Source organism: Mauremys mutica, chromosome 14 (assembly GCF_020497125.1).
Source record: "Mauremys mutica isolate MM-2020 ecotype Southern chromosome 14, ASM2049712v1, whole genome shotgun sequence".
In the NCBI taxonomy this organism is placed as follows: domain Eukaryota; kingdom Metazoa; phylum Chordata; order Testudines; family Geoemydidae; genus Mauremys; species Mauremys mutica.
The window spans coordinates 24978956-25002539 of NC_059085.1; the positions used below are offsets into that span (position 1 = coordinate 24978956).

Here is a 23584-nt window from a genome sequence, read left to right on the forward strand (position 1 = left end):
TCATATCAATAACATATTGTTAACCACTTTGACTGAAGCTAAAAGCGTCTGCTGTTGGATAAAGGATACACGATATGAGCATTTTGTAAGCTGGGGTTATAAATGGATAACTATGCTCATTCAAAGTGCCTACATTTTTCAATATTATAATATTTTAAATACATGCCCCTCTACATCATTTAGTGAAAATGTGGAAAAAGTACAAAGAAGCCTTTTGAAAACACGAAATGCTTTCCATAAAAATGCCATGAGGAAAATAAAAGCCAAAGGTCTAAAGTTGAGAAAGAATGTGTTTTTATATTTCTCATCGTTGAAAGCTGGAAGGGAGACTGTTGCTTTGTCTAAACAGCTCTATGATACATGGATAAATCTGCATCGAGAAATGAGAAACTAGAACTTACTAAATATGCCCTGTTCATGCTTCTTCAGTTCAAATCAAAATATTTGGCCTGTGCAGGATTAGGAAATGTCATTAATTGTGGATAAACTTACATTTAATTAAAAAAGAGATTTAATAATACTCAATATATGCACCACTATAGATACAGGAAAAGGGAAACCTTAACCTAGAAACAGTATACTTCTTACTCAGGTGAAACCAGTGCGGAGTTTTAGAAACAATGCAATGTAATCTTAAAGTTCTGGCCAGACAGCTCAGGAGTAGAGTTTTGCAGAGGAAACCCAAGCCCCGAAAAGTCATCTGCTGTGAGGTTCTTGGTGCCTAATCCCATGATGTGATGAGGCCCCATCTCCCACTGAAACAAGTGAGAGAGCACCCACTATGTCCTTGGTCAGGCATTCGAAACTCAACCCAGATTTCTTAAAAGGGCCTCTGAGCTTTTTGAACCTTTCCAGTTACTGTTTTAGAGCTGAAATCATGCAAGCTTTGCAGTTTAAATATTGCTATGCAACAAAACCAGCTCAAATAGTTTTCAACAAAATTTTCCTTTGAGTTTTTGGGTTAAAAAATTTGAAGCAAAATTCAGCGTATGAGTACTTCAAATTGAAATGTAGGGAAGGTTTACAACATGAATGTGAGAAATGAACTCAAGTCGCAGAGCTGTGCATTGCTCTGCTTAAAAGCTCCTGAAATTCCCTCAGTGAAAGTAGCTTAATATTTATTTGCATGTTATTTTCTAAACTGTTATAGCAGAGTACTGTATTCGAATATATGGTTTTTGTGATCAGAACTCCTCAGCTTTTCTCAACCTACTATAGGGCAATAGCCGCTACGAATCCTGTCAGTCATGCTAAAGGGTTGGGTAAGAACCTTACTAGACTTGACTAGAGTAGGCTATTAAGAATGTATTACAGTTAGCAGAGTCCTTCTTCCCATTGACTTTGCAACCATAATTGAACCTGCGGTGTCTGTCATCCTGTGACTGCATTTATCAGACCTAATTTGTCAGTCTTGTTGCCATTCACCTATCAGCCATGAATGAGAGAGTTTCTCTGACTTTTCAGTCAGACACCCAGAATACTGTAATTAACAAAAAAAAATAGTGTCAAGGCCTTTTATCCCAGGAATATCTTTCAAATATATATTCTATTCTTTTAAAATAGCAGCAGCAGCAATCAACCTCATTTATCCACCTTAAACATATCTGGAAGGTTTTCTGTGCCTTTTTCATAATGATTAGCGCTAAAGCAAGGGTGCCCACACAGCACTCAGAGCTACACTGGCATCTTGTTAGGATCCTGAGGCCCACACTAGATTTGCATCTAAATTTACATAGACTGTTTTACCATAATCGTTGCTTATACTGGTATCTTCCTTTATATAGGATATGTATAGTCATTCTGTTTCCTCTGCTTGATCCTTCAATGAAATTACTGGGTGACATTCATTCCTCACAAGTTTCACCTCACTGAAGGCACAGGTGTAACCAAAGGTGGTTGTGACCCCTTATTGTGACTTGGTGATATCACAATTATTTCCTTGCCCCTAGATCATTGACAAGGAAAGGCAAAGTTATGAGGCAAAATAATATTAGGCAGCTTAGAGACCATTTCAGCAGCAGCTAGGGAAATAAAGAAAAGTATTCCCAAAGTCAATTGCATTTGGTACAAATGTTCACTTTCAGTATTGTCTCCCAACTCAAGCAGCCATTGAAAGGAATAGTATTAATGGCAGCAGTGTTGATTGACCATTTTTGTTTCTCTAATATGGGGGGGTGGGGGAAAGCATGTTGTATTAATATCCTCTGACCGCTGGATAAATATGATTATAGCAGTTGCAGATCAAGCCATGTGTGTCTTTGCTGTGTACTGCAACGGCTAACCACACATTTGTAAGACTACACCACTTATCTCAATGTGAAAGCGTAACAGGAAGTATTAGTGGCTTCTAAAGTTATCAGCTCCACTGTTGTGTTCATGACAATGATCAATTAATAACATTAAATGACAACAGCAGTGATAAATTGTATCAATAGAGGTATACACAGACCAGAAGACCAAACTATAAAGGAGATTTGTATTTTCCAATGTTCCATTTTTCTAGTGTGACAATTAAGTATAACTCTGCTATCTATTGCTAATAATGTTGCTATAAATTATTGTTGAGCTTCCTCCCTCCATCTCTTTCTCCCCTGAACTCTGCAAGGAATTTTCTGGATTCTGTCTTTTGAAGATCAGAAATATACAAGGCATCATTGCTGCCACGAGCCCAGGTGCTTTATCTTCCCTTGATCCACCTGCTGCGGTCCAGCAACCCTGCCGCTTCACATCCCTCTTCCACTCCTTCCACTTCTGCTGAAATGGCTGCAAACCTCTCTGTACTTTCTCACTGGGATCCCCTTTCCAACTCAGGATTTGTAACAAATTCTTTTTTTTTGGAAATTATCATTACAAATAAATTCATTCCAGTAACTGGGAAAAGAAAACATGTAGTTCATATGTAGGGACTACTGCACCCCTATCCAGAAGACAAACCTAAATTGTAGTCGCTCTTATTGTCATGGCCATGTTTCGGAGAAGGGAGAGAGGGAAGAGGTGTGTGTGTAAAAAGAGGAATGGGAGGGAGAGACTGGAAACTATCAAAGAATAATGTTTTTAACTATCAAAATTCTGTGCTGGCAGGCTTAGCACATGTTAAAAATCCCATTTTTACAGCAGTCATTTTATGTCTGGTGAAAGAGAGAAGTCTAGCTTCTTGGAAGTTAGGAGGCCTGGATTCTACCCGTAGCTCTGTTGCATAGGGTGTAATGTCTATTTAAGTCAAGTTCAGAGTGGGATATTTTTACAGTGAGGTATGAGAATGTGCAGTTAGGCGTGCTTTTAAAACTGGGAGCATTTTCAAGGCGCTGGCAGGATTTTCAAGAGTTTGTAGATTTGGCCCCTGCTCTGGCTGTGTAATTTTGCCTATGTTCTTTGAAACTGAGCGCTTAGCCTCAGGGATTTTCAAGCATCAGCTTTCACAAAGTTACGGTACCCAGCTGTTGCGATGCTCACTGTATGCTAAAGTGTTCCTGCCCTTGACCCTGGCTCTGTCCACTCTGGGTAACTTGATGAAGCAGTATAGACATACAAAATATCAGAAATACCAACATGGAATGGATGACTATAGATAATTCATCATCCATATTATGCCTGTCCAGAAGAGCTACTGGAAATATGTTGCAGAATAGGACATGAGCCAGTTAAAGAGGTTTCACCCCCAAATTAATACATTTCAAATAGCATGCAATAACACTTCAGGAAACATCCATGGCCAGCTGCATCTCGGGTCACCAAATATCATGGTGAATCGGGACACAGTCACCTTCATTATAGGAAGTTCTGTGCATAGGCTAGGGGATGGACAGAAGACAGATGTTGCTCTGTTTGATGTGGGTAGGTGCTGAGAATACTCTCTTCAAAGTCCTGCTTTCACAGGAACATTTGCTAATAAATCAGAGGGAAACTTGTCTGCTGAGAGAGGCATCTAGTCAAGGCCCCTCTTCTGCATTTGGGTGCCTTCAGAAAAAGAGATTCCTGTATTGTTGGTGTTGAAACCATTAGATTTTTTTACCAATAGCCCAACATCCCAAATACCATCCTTGCCAAGTCACACCAAGTAGCTTGATAAATATCCCCACATTCAACCTTCCTGTTTCCTAGGCAGGGCATTCACCTGTTTTCTGATTGGAAAGAGGCTATTGTAGGACCATAACTCTTTCTTAGATCAACCCAGGACCCAATATATACTCTGCAATTGCCTGTGATCAGAGGAACATAGATGACAAACTCTCTCTTGAGCAGGGCTGGCTCTAGACATTTCGCCGCCCCAAGCAGGGGTAGTCAATGGGATGAAGATTCCATCTCACACAATGTTATGGGGACATATGGTTCATTCTAGATATGGTGGGGGAAAAGAGAAAGACTGAACCAAGAGGAATCTAGAATAATTTATTGCATTAATCTGGAAAATATATTGCATTAATCTGTTTGCTGCTGGCTGAAACATCTGCTTTTTTACTGGCTTAAGTTATATTTAAATAGGGTACTCTTATTCCAAAATGAAGGATGCCTGCACAGAGACTGCCACTGAAATAATTAAAGGTGTGAATAACATCTGATTTAGTTATTTCAGTTCTACTTAGCACATAGACAAGCCCTGAGTTCCCGTAGCACGCTCCACTGGTTTGAGCCATTTTCCTACTAAAGAAATCCTCAGTTTCTCAGTGTTCACAATATACTATACTGTTCTGCTGGTTTAATATTCTACAGCAGTGGCCCAAAACACTATAGTTGCACTATGGTAGGCCTTATCATTCAGGAAAAATTGTATAATCTATTTTAGTGTTTGGGTTAGTAAATGGACCTATTGAAATATCCTCCTTTCTGTTTACTATAGTAGCAGAAAGAAATTAAGAAAATGTATTTCTTAGAGCTACTTGGGTATTTTTTTTTCTTTCAGGGGGGAAATTTTGATGAAAATGAAAACAAATTCATTTCTCAGAAGAATATATTGACTTTTGTCAAAACATGAAAATGAAAAAACCAAACGTTTTATTCAAAACCTAACAATCTTAGTTGTAAAGATTTCAGCTTTCTGACAAAAAAATATTTTTTTTGTGGAAAGCAGGCACTTTCCATGAACATTTTTGTTTTGTTAGAAAAGCAGTTTTCTGTCAAAAATGAGGACAAATTTCTAACCAGCCTTATGTTTCTGAGGTAGAAAAACTGGAGTGTAAAGCACTATCCTATTCTGGATAGGCAACTTCCCAAGGGCTGTGTGTATGTAGCTGGCTAGAGGGATTCTAGAGTAGGGGAAGGTTTGTTTAAATAAAGCTTTTGTGATGAACATTTGTCTGGAAGATTGACTAGAGGTTTGGCTTTGAGGTAGGTCAGTTTATTTGCCTGCTGCTGAGAGGATGCACTTGTTTGGGGAATGCTAAGGGGAAAGACAAGACACTGAAGATACAACCATCAATCTATGGATGTTGCTGACTGTGAGAATGTAACTCTTCTGAGATGGTTAATTTGGCATTGTAGCCTTTATAATATTGATGAATTGGTATTACCGACAGCATCTTAACCCACCATGACCTGTGCCAAAGGTTCAAGTTCCCTGTAGCACAGTATCCACATCACCTGGGTGAGAAGCACCATTAGAAATATCAGGTTTGGAGATTCTAGGAGGCCACAAGGAAGAGTGACCACAAGTAAATACACTCACAAGTTACTAAACATCCTTTTATGAACAGTTTCATTAAGCAGGAATAATGCCACGACTACTGAAACATACAGACAGAAACAAACCATGTAATGTCCAGCATCAATGATTTCATACTCACATGCCCTGGGGAAACATTGAGATGAGAGAGGTGATTGTCGAGTGCCCATCCTCTTATGTGTTTCTTGATGTGCTTTCCTACTCACTTAGTAGGCAACACCTTTTATTCATACTATGCATGAATGTCAACCCCTTTTTGCTTGTTTGCACTTCTGCATCCTATGAATTTTAGGGTGCTCCATTTCTTATAGGCTATCCCCAGACCCCTTATTTGCATTGGCATCTAAATCAATGAGTTACCATAACAACCTGAGTTATTACAGAATCCTCCAAAATGTTACTATCAGGCATCTTGCAGTATTAACTGGTACATTGCAGTACGTTTTGCAGTCTATTGCTGTCTAGTTTCCAGAACATCAGCACTTAACACATCTTTTACAGTAATCTTACACTTTATTGATACAGGGTTCTCTCTCTGTCATCTAGTCACACCAAACTATTTCAGGCCTGATGCCTTCTGTGGCCAGGCTACATATCTTGCAAACCTCAAGTTTGTAGGCCTTGCGTTATAGCCTTATCTTACTTATATACCTAATACACACTTATCGAGGAGACGCAGTTATTAATCCTATACCCCTATGGTGTGATCCTATTTATATTTTACCACTTAAACCTACAGCTCAAATCTAATCTATTACCCATACATTGATTACATAATTGCATAATTATATATAATTAGCTACTGCAGTTAGTGCATACTTTATCTGTAACTAGTTATTGTTCATGTCTTCAGACATAATGGTGCTTACTTGGTGCCTGAATATACTGGCTTCAAAGACTGGAACAAGTTAGCTCCTCTCTGCCTCTCCTTTTGCTCCCTACCTCTACTGCTCCCCTGAAGCCATGCAATTAGACACCCCTTTCAGGTGCCTCTCCTATTCTGAACCCTGCGCCACCTTCTACATGACACCCCCCTCCTGGATGTAGTGCACCATGCCTTCACCTCCCCTCCCATGGCTCACTGGCTCATTGGCCTCCAGAATGGAACGGTTTGGCCAGGAGATGCCAGTCACCCAGGCAAGGACAACGAATCTATACAGACACATTTGGCCAGGCAGTTCCTTGACATTATTCCTGGTAGCATCATTGCAGTATGTGCAATGATGGAGCTGTAGATCCTGACAGAAGGGGACAGAGGTACTTATTAGTTCATACTGCTTTCCAGGGTCACTAACAACGCGACGCGGGGGAGGTAGAAAGGGAGCTGTCATACTCAGAAATAGTCTCTGTGCCTGTGGGAACTTTTCTGAGGCAGCGTCCATGCAGGCACCCCTTGGCTGAATCTGGTTTCAAAATCTTTGACCATTTGGGGATCCAGAAATGTGCAGTATGGATTCATCCTACTCTTACAGCAGTGTAATACTCAGATTGCAAATGTGCTGGCCAACTTACAACTTACTTTAGTTGTAAAAGTACCTGTTGTGTAGGAGTAATTAGCCACGTTTGGAAAAGAGAGATGTCTTTAAATTCGTAAGACCGTGTTATTTATACATTTCACTGGCAGTATGTCAGATTATATCTCATCACATAACCTGAAGTGATCTGTGGCAAATCAGAGACATGCATTAGTGAATTGAGATTTGCTTTTCTTTCTGAAGCAGTATTTAAACACTTGCTTTTTAAGCAGTAGTTGATATATTGATTATACCTATGTCAATTTTACCTGTAGTAAAGAACTTGTATTACCCACAATTTTGATGGTGTATTGTGTTGTCCACTGTCTAAATTGACAGCAAGTAGCTTGGAACAACCCTTATATCCCCACAAGCTGTTTTAAAAGGGCCCAAAATATTGTTGTGTGATCTTGGCTGAAGAGTCTGTGGCATCATTTGACATATCGTATTTTCTATTTTAAATATGAATTGGTTATAGATTTTTCAAATTGTACTACTGTTATATCTGTAGATGAGAGCTCCCCCTTTTTTTTTTTGACAGCCATTAAATATTTTCTTTCTCCTTATGTGTGCAGGTTAGGTAGGGAATGTATTTCTTAATATGTTAACAAATGGGCTAACTTTGTGATCTTTGATCAGTTCTAAAACGGTAGTTGAGCGTGCAGTGTATTTTAATATAACTGGGTCTTTTGTTCCACTAGAGATAATGACTTAATTTGTGAGATATATATGTTTTGAAAATTCTAACTTTAACTGTCCTTCATTTTACTAGAACTGGGATTTCAGGGAAGTGAATGTGAATTAAAGAAAATGACTTTTTTTTGTTGTTGGTCATTCCACTTGGTGAAATATCCTTTCCTCAGAAACCAAAATTTTAGTCTTTCACATATAGAGATAAAAATCATCTAAATGGGCAAATACACCTATTTCAAAACAGCTTGTTTGCTCAGAGATATTCTGTTTATGCATTTTCATTGGGAATATGTATCTCTGTCTCTTGAAATCCATCTATTTATTGCAGTGACACCTACTGCTGAGAGAGCTGATCCACAACAGGATCGGTTACTGTTAAACTTGGCCAAGAAGCAGCTCATGACTCAACCAGCAGATGTTTCTGCAGCTTAGGTCAAAGGGAACTTATGGACTCCCTTGTTTTTTTGCTTTACTCCTAGAATTAAATGCCAGGGAAGTCAATACCAGGTACAGACAGTTGACCTGACCAGTAGCTGGAGGAACTGAACTAGGGCCCTGAGGGGCTGGAAAGACTAAAGCATTTGTCTGTTAAGCCAGTGTGCTGGCTACAGTCCAGTAGTTTCAGACAACTGACTATCTGATTGTATGCCTGGATTTTAATAATGATTTCATGTACTTATTTGATGATTTGTATCCAAGCTTATGCTCCTAACAGGTGCCCCTGTGAACAAAATCTCGCTGGGCTATCTTGTATGAATATTTCACAATCAGTCATACTTTGATCTACGTTGCATATGTGCATTTTACATTATATTTAGTTTTGCACAAAATCAAATCCTAAACCCCCTATGAAATGGAAATAAAATGAGCAACACAGTGCTGCAGTCAGTTGTGCTTGGATTTAACTTGTTTTTAAATTTAGGGGAATTGAGTTTTGTGGTCTTAACCCTTTTCTGTTCATCCCCTTAAAATTGTAAGGACGTGGGGCACTATTCTACTGTCCTGACCAAGTGAAAATTACATTTGCCTTTAGTAGCAGTTTGCTTGTGTCAGAACTGTAGGATTGAGTCTACACTACATATATATTGAGATAATATAATCAGTTACAGTACTCAAGTATCAGGAGGTAGCCGTGTTAGTCTGTATCCACAAAAACAACAAGGAGTCCGGTGGCACCTTAAAGACTAACAGATTTATTTGAGCATATGCTTTCGTGGGTAAAAAACCACTTCTTCAGATGCATGGAGTGAAAATTACAGATGCAGGCATTATATACTGACACATGAAGAGAAGGGAGTTACCTCACAAGTGGAGAACCAGTGTTAACAGGGCCAATTCAGTCAGGGTGGATGTAGTCCACTCCCAATAACTGATGAGGTATCAATTCCAGAAGAGGCAAAGCTGCTTTTTTAATGAGCCAGCCACTTTGAGTCCCTATTCAAGCCCAAATTAATGGTATTAAATTTGCAAATGAATTTTAGTTCTGCGGTTTCTCTTTGAAGTCTGTTTCTGAAGTTTTTTTGTTCAAGTATAGCTACTTTTAAATCTGTTATAGAATGTCCAGAGAGATTGAAGTGTTCTCCTACTGTCTTTTGTGTGTTACCATTCCTGATGTCCAATTTGTGTCCATTTATTCTTTTATGTAGGGACTGTCTGGTTTGGCCAATGTACATGGCAGAGGGGCATTGCTGGCACACAATGGCAAATATAACATTAGTAGATGTGCAGGTAAATGAGCCCTTGATGGTGTGGCTGATGTGGTTGGGTCCTTTGATGGTGTCGCTAGAGTAGATATGGGGACAGAGTAGGCAACAAGGTTTGCTACAGGGATTGGTTCCTGAGTTCGTGTTTCTGTCGTGTGGTGTGTAGTTGCTGGTGAGTATTTGCTTCAGGTTGGGAGGCTGTCTGTAAGCGAGGACTGGCCTGCCTCCCAAGGTCTGTGAGAGTGAGGGTTTGTTTTCCAGGATAGGTTGTAGATCTTGATGATGTGCTGGAGAGGTTTTAGCTGGGGGCTGTATGTGATGGCCAGTGGTGTTCTGTTATTTTCCTTGTTGGGCCTGTCCTGTAGTAGGTGATTTCTGGGTACTCGTCTCACTCTGTCAATCTATGGGTATTGTAGTTTTAAGAATGCTTGATGCTTGTGTCAGTATATAATGCCTGCATCTGTAATTTTCACTCCATGCATCTGAAGAAGTGGTTTTTTACCCACGAAAGCTTATGCCCAAATAAATCTGTTAGTTTTTAAGGTGCCACTGGACTTCTAGTTGTTTTTGTAGTTAACAGTACTGTAGGTTTACAGGTCTTCTTTCAATAGCATAGTGTCCTCAGATGATAATAGAGAATTTAAAACACCTAACTTTCTAAGGTCACAAAATGTATAAAACATGATGAAGTGGAAATAATTTATAAACTTTGCTATAACTCCTGGAGTTTTTCTTTTTACTATATAATATTAAAGTTGGGGCATTACAAGCTTAATTTCAAGGCTATTCTACCCTCTTTTAGATAAATCAGTTGAACTGAATTATCAGATATCTCCTGCAAGAGGTTCTTTCACATTCTGAATGATATGGAAGTAAAAGTAAATGCATTTATGGAAAGACGAAACAAAAAAACAAAACTTCAGTTTCATTGACCATTCCACAAATTCAGTCCAGTTTTGAATCTTGGTGTCATTATGACTTTTGTGAAAATAAATTACTGAAAATAAATTAAAACGTGAATGGTTGCTTACGCATCTTTTTCCTGAGAAAACAAACAAACCCTCCCAAAAAAACAGCCAACAACATGCAACAGAACAGGATTTCTGAAAAATGTTTTTGAGTTACTGAACTTTCAGCACCAATTATTTATCTTTCTTGTGTTTGAATCCTACCTTTTAAAATATACACACAATAAAATAGAATAAATTCATGGGAAAAGGAGATTTTGCCAAGTCACATGCAAAGTAACAATAAACGAAACAACTTTCTGCATTCTTCTAATCTTTCTATTGTAGTGTTAGAGTCAGATTTATAAATACCTCTCCTCCTCTCTCAATGTCTTATAAAATACTGTAGTTTATAAACTACAATCAAGATTGTCTCATAATCCTTCACTTGTCAGTTAAGGTTCAAAATGCCTCGCAAACTAGAAAGTAACCTACAGTATTTTAGAAACTAAATGGTCTTCCCAATTCAGAATGAAAAAAAAATATGTAGCCTCATAAAAGTTCTTTCTGGTTTTGTTAATGAATGTAATTTTTAAGGTAACTTTGAAACCCCTTATTGTATTTACTCTCTAATATTTGGAAATAATCCTGGAAGCATAGGGTCATATTGTAACATCATTTTTAAAGCAAAACACCAACTGAACTCAGTGAAGAGTTTGGTTAATGAGTGCTATAAAATCTAGCCTGTAGTTTTGTCGTATGTTTTCTTTTGTTTTCTTGATACTATTGATTTTTTAGTATTGGAAGATTGGTATCAGTCCCAATAAATTTGCAGATCAGTCTCCATTCTCAAACTTCACTGACCTAATTGCACAATCACCACGTTACTAAAATGGGTTTTAATAACATTTCCATAATTAAATAAAACTAACCTATCTTGAAAATCAATGCTTTCTTTGCATTTTGCAAGAATATCCCCTTGCCCCCATATTTCTAAAATCTAATTACATTAGAAAAAAAATGTATACACCCAGGGCAAGATTCTCACCACAGTGTAAATCTGGAGTAACTACACTGAAGTGCATGAAGTTTTAAATGGGTATAAATGAGAACAAAACCTGGCCTAATGTTTTTTGTGTTCTATCAGATTGGATAGTAGCGTAATGATGGTTTTAAATATAAACGAACCCCCTGCCACACACATTTCTCTTAAGATTTAACTATTTCCAGCGATGTCTTTTAGTATTGCCTACAAATCAGTCAAAGAAGACTAGGTCAACCACACTGCCCTACTGTTTATGTATTAATCATCTGGCAAATAAACCACTCAGTATCCTACCCACCCTCAGTAATATTTGTGATGTAATTTGTTTGGATGCCCAAATGTCACCAGCGTTGATTGTAAAAGATGAAAAAAATGTACTTGCTCAGCACACCAAGCTCTGGGCTAAAATGTAAGCATGAAATCTCTGGTTTATTTTTGTAATAATGTTTACAGCTGTTTAATGACCCTGAAAAGGTTCAGTAGTCTGGTGTTCTCTATTTCTTAACAGGAGTGTATTATGCTTATAACAACCTTAGTTAAACAGTTTCAGCTACCACAATAAGAACAATATTTAATACAAATTCAGTATGTATTCTGTAAAGTTTCCTCAGTGATACTTGTTTATGAGTCACTTAGAATCAAAAGAATCTACAGCTGACTATCTAGAATTTGTCAATTGACCAGATGCGTAAGATACACTTACAAGAATATTTCTAGTGGGAGAAATAAATTCTAAGGGCTAAATCCTAAAAATGCTTATACAGTTGTGAGTACTTGTACGCACATGTAAGTGCTTACAGGATCAGGGCCTGAAAGAGCATTCCATTTAAACATGTGAGCTGGTAATCCATTACTTTGCTTTGTGGCTCTTTTGACTAGCCTTATCTGAGATATAACAGCATCACAGCAAAAATTTTAAAATTGCAATTTTCTCTTGTATGGTGAAAATGGGAATGCTGTAGTGGTTCACCATTTAGTAGGAATGAACTGATGGCTGAAGTTGGTTCATTCTGTTTTCAAAGACTAAAGCTATATATTTTTAAACTATTTATTATCTGGGGGGATGGAAGGGTTTTGATTCCAGCAGAAGAAAACCAGGCTTTTCATGTTAAATTATTGTGTACTGTGGTGACAGGCATTTCTGGTGTCGTCATTGTTTTAAATTCCAGTAATCCATTTCAAATACTTAAATATAATCTGTGTACTCAACTGAAATGGTTAAAGTCAGAATTTTAGTTATTGATATCACGGAAAAAAGTCTGGAGGGCAAAAATGTGAGTGAAATCAAAATAGCTATTAGCACCATCAAAGGCAATTGAATGGCTCACTGTACCTTTGTATGAAAGATGAGAGAGTATTTTGATAATGCATGTATCCAGGGTGGGTTTCATAAACTGAGAGTACCCTCAGCATGGAAATAGGAAATTGTACAGCTCAAGTAGAAAACTCCCGTCATCTCACATTTTCGTTAGCTCGTTAATCAGGGCTCAATCCTGCTTGGTCATATATGGCATCTATTGCAACATATGCTGGAAAATCAGCTGGAAAATCAGTTGTTCTCTAGCATACAACATGGTTAGAATTCAGCATCCAGCATCCAGGACTAGGGGACTCACTTTCATATAATCTAGCATTAAATATAGACAGGAAGCGAGATTCTTTTAAGGACTAGTGGGGCCAAATCCTTGTAGAATTACAGAACAGGCAATGGTCAGTTTGCCAACATGCTATATGCATTGCTAAATTGGAAGGATAGGAGAGAGCTCTGAGTATGACAAAATAATTTAGATAGAAGTCAAAAATGTTACTAAGCAACTTTCAACAAACGAAGATTGACTTTTTTAATTTTAGTTCCTGTAGTTAAGCATTCTTAGTATTAACTTATGGTTGGAATAGAAAATCTCATGCTAAAAGAAGTATTGAGTGTCTTTGTATAATGTTTTAATGAGCAGGATGAAACCTCATCATGGTTTGAGTTTAAACCTCATTCAGATTGATGGGTGTGAATACACCCTTCAGATAACACAACTCTAAGGATAAACTAGTCACAAGCCTCCACCTAAGAAAAAGAGATTATATGAACTCACTCAGGAGTTTTGGACTGTATGGAAGAAAGGGCTTTTGGCTCAGTTTTGTGTGTATGTGTGAGAACACAGAACCAGAGAATGATAGAAACAGCCTGAAGAAATCCCAGCAGCACCTGCAAAAACAGTATGACCTTGGCAGAAGCTAAAGAGTGCACTTTTGGGTCTGGTGCTGGCTAAAAAGGCTTGGGGCTGTACACAAAGAAGCTATTCCATAGTTTTGGTTCTTCCTGCATTTGGAGAAGCAGGACTTTATACATTCTTTGTACATAAACAAGATTTCATCAAAGACAATACCAGAATTCATCCTCAATCAACTGGAATATTAGAGTTAAAGACTGTTAGAGTCAAAAAGAGGAAACACAATATATAAACACAAACTTTACAATGGATGAATTTTAAAATGTCTGGAATTCCATTTTTATTTTGGTTAGGTAGGCACGCAGAAATTTGGATGCTTAGCTAAACACTTCTGGTTTGGAGAATTAGGCTGTAAGTATTACATGAATCAACTTTCCTTGTCAGTCTTCCCGAATTTGTTGGTTTCAGAAAACCAAGAAAATGCTCAGCTGAAACAAATTAGTGGAGAGGCTCATATATTTCTTAACAAAACTTTTATCTTTTTATTTTTTGAGATAAAGTTGAGTTTGTAAACATATATTAACTAACTTCAAAAAACATCAGGCTTGATCCTGCGCCTGCTGCAGTTGATGGCAAAACTTCCTATGACTTTAATGTGAGTAAGGTCAGGCCCATGGGTATATTGCAATAGTGTATATTTAAAAACAAAACAAAACAGAAGTTTGAAAGCCAGGAAACTTGAAGTTCAACAACCAGCCTCAACTCTGATCCTCAGTCTCCATTCCTTGTTTACCTAATCTATCTTGTGGCAATGGCAATGTAATACGTAGTACAAAAATGCCTTACCGTTTGAGCTGCTCGGTGAAAAATTGAAAACCGAAATATTCCAGCCCAAAATAAAAAATAAAAATTTGTATTCAGAAATGCAGCCACAGTGCCTCATCAGAGTTGTAGTTCAGGTGCCTTATGCCCCATTCCCATCTATCAGTCAAGTGCCCTTGTTGGACTACATTTCCCCTGGTGCTCCATGGCTGCCTCTGTTGCTGAGCCACTCCAGTGCTTCATAACAGATCTAGTCTGGCTGTAGATCCCAGGCTATAGAAGAGAATGGGGCACCAGCAACATTTCAAAATTGAAATGTTCGGAACTTTATGATGTTATGTTTTTTTTTAATTAAAAGTTGAAGTTTAGTGTTGAAAGCAGACAATTTTCATGATACATTTCATTCAGTTGACTCTCCAGTTACGTGTGACTTGGGCTTTAGTGGCCAATTAGAGTAGTGTAGATGGGACAAAACTGCACAGGGCAGTTTCTGGAGGATTGATTCCTAGCGGTTTATGTGGACAATGGATGAGGCAGGAAGAATGGGGTTTTTAGTTTGATGAATTTGTTTGAGTTCTGTAATGAGTGGAATGATAGATGAGGAAGGGTGTTGTTTCTCTACTGCATATAGATGCAGGCTGAGTTGATGTAGACCTGGTAGCAAAATGAGGAGAGACACATGCACGTAAATAAGTGGCAGGCAGCATCTTTTATTAAATTTTAACATGGGGGGCGGGGGCGCTTCCCACTACCTATACTCTCCTAAACCAGGCATTTAATTCGTTACAGTGCAGTGGTTACATGATTCCTTATAACCTGTAACTAGTGCTAGGTTTACAGGGCTCCTTATCATTTAACCAGTAACATGGGGTAGGCTCTCCTCTGCTTCCCCCCAGGACTTAGTTCTTTCTACCACTGTCTCACTCTCCCACACCCGCCACAAGAGGGACAGAGGGTGCAGCAGGGCTACAAGGTTCCGACCTTAGCCCACAAAGACCAAAAAGGTCTCACCGTACCCCAAGGCCCATCACCAAAATCCCAGGTCTTTTACCTCTGGGAACCGTTCATTCTGTTCTCTTAACTGCACTGGAAACTGCCCTCAAGTTGTGATGAATAAACTACACCCCAGTACTTCAGTTAGGTACTAAGCTAAGAATTCTGCCTGTCTCCTATAGTAGCCCTGATTGGCTGCTCTTCCCCAGGAGCTGGGAAGGGCACCCAATCGTAAAGTGTTTTCCTGTGGGCAGAGCTGAATATGGTGTGAGTGTTGGAGCGTCTCCTGTCATCAACAGATTGTCCGTAAAATCAAGTTACTGGCTTCAGAGGGCAGCACGGGATATGGTCTTCCTGGCAGCACCAGCAGGAACTTCCTCAGTGCACAGGAAGCCTGTGGCACCTCCGGTGACTGGGTCCTCTGCGCCAGGCTCCCCATCCCAGGCTGTTAGAAGAGTTGTGACTCAGTGGCTCTCTTCTCGTTCCTTTCCATTGCTCTGCTACCCGCCTCCATCTCCCCACCTGTGCTTTTTACTCCTCCTGCCCAAATCTTTCCAGTGAGGGGAGCAGCAGCATTTACTGCCCTCCACAGGAGGACCCCAGGACCCCAGGTTCTTCTCCTGGGGTCCTCAGTTACCTCAGGTTTTGTGCCTATGTAAAGTGGTCCTGCTTACACTCTGGGAAGGGATCTTCCAGGAATTTGGATTGTATGAAAAACAGGGTGAGATGAAGATTTCACCTGTGCCTGTAGGTATTGCCAGTCCCAAGCATTCAAAAATAATGAGTCAGGTCTCAAACAATCATGACATTGGTTTAAAACGTATGACATTTTAAATCAATAATAAGTTTTATGTTCTTTGTATTAGCCTTTTCGTTTCTGACCCTTTAGGTGCACTCAAATCACATTTTCAAGCATGTCTCTGTGACCATGAAGGCTAGAAACATATTTCTCCAAAAATAAACAACCCCTTCCCCGGAAAGCTACATTTCTCACCTAATCATTTGACTTCAGGAGCTGGGGGTTTAAGAAAAATATCAAATATTCCAAGCCTTGCATCATGCCCTCCCTGGTGGGAAATGTGTATATACAAACATATAAGCAACCAGGAGAAAGCCTTGAAATAGCCTTGTTTTTTAGTAGGGAGAAAGAGGGTAAGGTGTGCTGTTGATATGGGTTGGACAGCTGTTGGGGAGAAGCTCAACAATACCTTGAATTTTTTAGGAAAAATCACTGACAAACTTTCAACTTTTCAACTGTAGCTGCTACAAGTTTTTTTTTTTTAAAGTCCATCTTTGAGGAAAAATACTACAAAATAGCATAAACCTCAACAAATATAAAACAAAATCAAGTCCAACAACTGTAGGTTAGAAATGATACTTAGTGCTAACCATCAGTATTAATAAACACCACTGGGATCTGACAGAGTTTTCAAACTTTGATAAGGGATACTGCTAAAATTAGCCACATAGTCTTCCTGAAAAAACTTAAGGGCACCAATTCCCATTGAGGTCAACTGAATAAAGCAAACTTGGAGTGTATAGATCAAGCTGTTTTTAGAAAAAATGACATTCTAAGAAGACTCTTCAAAAAAATCTCCTGGATTTTCAAATTCTCATGTCTCCAAGATGCCTTGTCTGATTAACCTCAAACCTGGGGAAAAAATCACCTCCAGCTAGAAACAAACACAAGAAATTTCAAACAGAAAATAGCTGATTTGAAGAAGGTACAAGGGATGTAGGGTCAAAATTTAGATTTAATAGAAAAGCAAATAATAAAAAAACTTGCTACCATTCACGTTTCTAATTCTGTATACCTGTGATCTAGTGCATTGAACCCAACATGGGAGCCAGGAATTCCATTCATTTACTGTGCAGTCTTCAGTGACACTTGAATTGCTCTGAATTTGTTTCCTCATCTATAGGAGGATTACCTATAACCAACTCAGAGGTGTTGCCAATTTATATAGGTGTAAAACACTGTTGTACAGAGTGTAAGTGCTAAGTATCATGTGTATTACATACTTCTACATCTAATCTATGTACACCTCTACCTCGATATAACGCTGTCCTCGGGAGCCAAAAAATCTTACCGTGTTATAGGTGAAACTGCGTTATATCGAACTTGCTTTGATCCACCAGAGTGCACAGCCCTGCCACCCCGGAGCACTGCTTTACCGCGTTATATCCGAATTCGTGTTATATCGGGTCATGTTGTATCGGCGTAGAGGTGTATTTATTTATAAATAGTGCTGAATGCTAGAAATGGGCCCAAACACAATCCCTGGATCTGAACACCACTGAACTTTGGAGAAGTTCTGATCTGGATACAAACATGAACTTTGTGGTTCAGGCTCATCTTTAATATATGTCAATGTATATTTGCTCTTTTTCTCTTATAAAATCTTAATCTCAACATCAGTCATCCTGTCAAGGAAAACCAAATAGGCCTCCCTATGCACACCAACCAGGCTTCTCTTAGACCCTGATCTTGCAAATACTTAAGCACATGTATAAGTTTGCTTACAAGAGTTGTCCAATTGAAGTCTATGGAACTACTCCCATGAGCAGAGTTACAAACATCTTAAGTATTTGCCAGATCTGGGCCTCAGATTGTCTGGCAAGTGGCCATTATAAAACAACGTGAGATTTGGTCTCAACCTGGGCTGAACATGTTGCCTTTGCAGCAAGCCTGGTGCGTAAGTTTCTGTGTCCAGACATGAATAATAAGTTGAATCAATTAAATAACTATTCAGTAAGAAGTTAAGGAATTTGGTAATTTTATGGTGGAGAAAATGTCAAATTATATGTGTAAATAAGACAGATCTTCGGTATGTTTGCATCTGACCTTATAGTTTCTTATTGTTCAAAAGTCATTAATGTAAAACTTTTTATTTTAAATAGTGTATTATAGATACATTATTTCTGAATAGACTAGAGAATGTGGCAAAAATAGAATATTATTATGGACAATTATGCAGACCAGCACTGAGCACTTGTGTTTAACAAACAGCTTCGAGTTCTAATTTTCTGCAATACACATACTGAAGGTACTATTTGTACTCATTACTGTGTATTGGGAAAGTTATTTAAAATACTTACATTTGTTGATATTTCTTATAGAACCTTCCCTGGATTTTAATTGGTTTTATCTAGTTCTGTAAGAGAACTCTTTAAAACACATCAAAGTCCCTTAAATCACATATCTTACCCATCGAAGGACAGAGATCTTTCTTTATAAATTTAAAGTTTTTCCAAGAACTGAAATCTGAAGGGTCTCGACAATGAATTAAAAGATTTAGCAGAAGATAATGTATGCATTTGTTTTGATGGCCACAGTTTGAAAATGACAAAAAACAATGTCTTGTAACAGAAGGGTTAAATCTTAATCTCAGAGGTTTACAAAGCTGCTAGTCGCAGTCTCCTTAAAATTTAATATACCTCGTTAATGCTTACTTGCAAACACTGAAGGATTTTTATGATTATAATCATGTGTTACAGCACCTAGTACTGTTTCTAAGCAGCATACTAATCAGCTTAATGAGATATTACTGCACTTTTTGTTGACTGAAGCAAAATCCCTTTTATTGTTCTAAAGCTTGTCCTTTACTTTATTTTTTCCAAAAAACATTATCATGTTTTATTGTATACCAGTAAATATCATGCCTTCGTTGTTGTTTTTTTTGTCAAATCATAAAACTATTTTTCTCATTGTGGAATGTGTAATATATTGAAAATGGTTACTAGAACTGAAAGTTATTTTTTGTTTTCTGTTTGTGCTTTTTAAAATGGAAATGGGAGAGATGCATAACCTTTCTTTTTCTATAGATTGAAAATGTAAACAGGTGCCATTTCACAGGAAATAGAACAGGAGACATTGAAAGCTTATGCCACCCCTTTAATAATTAGATATTGAAACTGTCAACATGCTATTTTAAAATACTAATTAATAATTTAAATCAGTAAACATACAGTACAATGAAGGCATTATATAATTAAGAACAAATATCACAACTGTATAGTATAATTAGCATTTAATATACTTTTTATTGTTTTCTATTATAATTCCTTTGCATTATTATGTGTAGGTTAAACATAAAATGAAAATATTATGTCAACAGATATAGTTGATTCACTGCTTATAACTATTTTGTAGTACAAATCTAAACTATCTCCTTATTTTCAGGGATGGAGGAAGCTAGTTTGTGCCTTGGTGTTTCTTCAGCTGTATCAGAAGCTGATGCCCATCTCAACAGTACCATACTTAATGGCCAGTATTCAATGAGCCAGAAGCTGCATCAGATAACGTCGCAGCTCAGTCATGCCTTTCCAGAGCTTCAAAACAGGCAGAATACTGAGGAGAAGGCATCAGCACCACTAGAAGAGAAAAGTCACGTGGCTATAGCAAATCAGCCAATCAGCAGTCAGATGGCACTGTTAGCAAATCAGCTCAGTAGAGAAGTTGACACCAGTTTGAATGGAAGAGTGGATCTGCAACAATTTTTAAATGGACAAAACCTTGGGATCATGTCTCAGATGAGTGATATCGAGGATGATGCCAGGAAGAACAGAAAGTACCCATGTCCCCTCTGTGGGAAACGCTTTCGGTTTAATAGCATCCTATCGCTCCACATGCGCACTCACACTGGAGAGAAACCATTTAAGTGTCCGTACTGTGACCATAGAGCAGCTCAGAAAGGCAACCTGAAGATTCACCTACGTACTCACAAACTTGGAAACCTTGGCAAAGGCCGTGGAAGAGTCCGAGAAGAAAACCGGCTTTTACACGAGCTGGAGGAGAGGGCAATTCTGCGAGACAAGCAGATGAAAAGCAGCCTTTTGCAGCCACGACCTGATGTGAAAGCACAGCAGCATTCGCAGCCAACACCTCTGGCAAACTGTAATTTGTCTGTGCCAGCTAATCACAGCACACCTGATATTTCGAACCCCGTCCCCTCTCCAAAGCCTGTGAGTGTCCAGGAAGAAGTAGTAGCTCAGACTGCTGGGTTCAGATGCACATTTTGCAAAGGAAAGTTTAAGAAGCGGGAAGAGCTGGACAGACACATAAGGATCCTGCACAAGCCTTACAAGTGTACTCTGTGTGACTTTGCTGCCTCCCAGGAGGAGGAGCTGATTAGTCACGTGGAGAAAGCTCACATAACTGCAGAGTCCGCTCAAGGCCAGGGATCCAATGGGAATGGAGAACAATCTACCAATGAGTTTCGCTGTGAGGTGTGTGGCCAAGTATTTAGCCAAGCCTGGTTCCTGAAAGGCCACATGAGAAAGCACAAAGATTCCTTTGAGCACTGCTGTCAGATTTGTGGGAGGCGCTTCAAAGAGCCTTGGTTTCTTAAAAATCACATGAAAGTCCATCTGAATAAATTATCTGTAAAGAACAAATCTCCTAATGATCCAGAAGTACCTGTATCCATCAGCAGTATGTCACAGGAAGCTCATGCAAACTTGTATTCACGATATCTATCATGTTTGCAAAGTGGCTTTCTTCCTCCAGACAAAGCAAGTTTAAGTGAACAAAATCAGATTTATAACAAAGGAGATTTGCCCATGAAAGAGAAAGAAGTTCTGGGGAAACTCCTTTCACCCATTTCTGGCATTGGCCACAGTATTGCTGAAGGGGATAAACATTCTTTATTGGGCTGTCTCAATCTGGTGCCTCCTCTGAAATCCAGCTGTATAGAAAGGTTACAGGCTGCTGCCAAGGCTGCAGAGATGGATCCAGTAAACAGCTATCAAGCCTGGCAGCTTATGGCAAGGGGAATGGCCATGGAACATGGCTTTTTGTCTAAAGAGCAGCAGATACAGCGCAGCCATGAAGACACTTTGGCAAATGCTGGAGTTATGTTTGATAAGGAGAAGCGGGAGTATGTGTTAGTAGGAGCAGATGGCTCTAAGCAGAAAATGCCTGCTGATTTGGTTCACAGCACTAAAATGGGCAATCAGAGAGACTTGCCAAACAAACTAGACCCTTTAGAAGGCAGTCGAGATTTTTTGTCACATGGTATGAACCAGGGACTTGATTATAACATGCAAAGTCATGGAAATGTGAAAGAAAAGCCAACTGAGTGTCCTGACTGTGGAAGGGTTTTTAGAACATACCACCAAGTTGTTGTTCACTCCAGGGTACACAAGAGAGACAGAAAAGCAGAAGAAGAGATAATTCAAAGTAACCTCGATGAGCGACGTGGGTCTGGAAGTGATCAAGAGTCTCAGTCTGTCAGCAGGTCGACAACACCAGGGTCCTCTAACATTACTGAAGAAAGTGGAGTAGGTGGGGGTCTCTCACAGACAGGAAGTGCACAGGAGGACAGTCCACATCCTTCCTCACCTTCCTCTTCAGGTATGCTAACTTATCCATCACCAATTTTGACTGAGAAATTAGTTGCTATCGTTTTAATGACAATAATGTAGTAGTTTATACAATTTACCAGTGTTGTTCATACTTACAGTTCCCTAATAATTTGCAGGGCTGTAGTGCTGTGTGCTAGAGTGTGGTATTTTGGGTTCTCTTTTTTAAAATCCCTTTACACTTTTAAAATAAATTCTCATTTCACCGATGGATATTTTTCATGGGCAAACTTTTCCTGGCTGTTCAGCTATCTCTTCAGCTATGCCACAGGTGGCAGTGTACAAGGTCTGTGCTTTCACCAATGAGGGTGTCACTTGGGGAACCCTTTTCTCTGGGTTTCTAAAGCTCCTCTGTTGTATCCCTGCTCTCTCTCTCTTCTAGACACTACTATTGCCTCCAGGTGGAAAGGTGAAGCAAGCTACTTTCTTTAAGCTATAGCTCAAAGGGTTGTATTTTATTGGCCACCAGCCCTCATGAGAGACATAGTCTAGTCCCAATCCCCAACCAATTCAGTTATTTAGCTGAGATGTGCACTGCCACCAGGTCACTGTGCTGACTAGAACAAAAATAAAATAAAATCCATTATTAGGGTTTTTTTACATAATTTTCATTTGTATGCTTATTTTAACATGTATGCATACTTCCATTTATGCCATGTGTATTTGAAAAATACAAGAAAAATAGAAACTGAACGGAAACATTTTAATTGCATTGTATGTCATGTTAACTTGCTGTGTATAAAATAGCAAAGCAGATAATATTTCATTGAAGATGTCTATAAAATATTGAGCTTCCTGGTACAATTTTTAAAGTTACTAGCCTATGACTGCTGAAATAAAATCTCCAAGTAATAACAGGTAAGATTTCTGGCCTCATCTATATTTCCAAAGCCACTTACTAATGGATAGTAAATTGAAAGTTATATCTTCAGCCCTTTATAAAGAAAGCACCTCACTAATACTGTAATCATTCTGCAAGGCTAACAATAGAGGAAATCATGCCATAACAAATACTCTGTTACTAATGGCAACATTGATTTCTGCAATCAGCCATTAAGTCTAGAAAATGAAAGACAGTTTGAGGTACCTTAAGGCATTACGTTGCCCACTGTTAAAGATCTGGTCGCAGGCTGTAGAGGGTAATTCTTTTTAGTTTTTTTTCCCAGTTTCGATAAATATTTTAGTATTGGAGGCAATTCACTGTTACAGTTATTAAGTATATGCCAGTTTATTTTTGTTGTTCTTGTCATGCTCCAGTATACTCGACTTCTAAGGCCAAATTAATATAAAAATAAAGTGTTAGTTTGCAGGCTTATTACAAACCAGTAAAGAAATTGTTAAGACACATAAATCTGCACTCCACATTCCACAGATTCCTATAGTACTTAATGTTGTTGTTTAAATACCCATGAAACACACTGTCTACTCTTAGAGTCATAGCCTCATTTACAATTTATTACTGGTGAGACATATTAGTAAATGCTATGTAGGAACAAGGGTAACAGGCAAGAGCTAATTTCATACTATACATAGTTGTTCCTATTGTTTTAAGAGGATTGAAAATATGTCAGGATAAAGAAAATTATTTTTTTCAACTTGTTAAAATCCTAAACATTATAAAAAAAATTAGTGCTGTCCTTTTAATGTATAAAGTATCACATTTGTTTCAGTATAAAGAGC

General features: G+C 38.5%; 1 protein-coding gene across 3 annotated transcripts in view; it reads left to right on the plus strand.

The window, feature by feature from the left end:
- Positions 1–23584, plus strand: part of ZNF536 (zinc finger protein 536) — a 349438-nt gene that overhangs the window by 107383 nt on the left and 218471 nt on the right. For all 3 annotated transcript variants that reach the window (XM_044986775.1, XM_044986776.1, XM_044986777.1), the window contains exon 5: positions 19725–21896. In XM_044986775.1, the coding sequence (XP_044842710.1) occupies positions 19727–21896 (2170 nt within the window). In that variant the 5' untranslated portion in view covers positions 19725–19726. The remainder of the gene's footprint in view (positions 1–19724; positions 21897–23584) is intronic.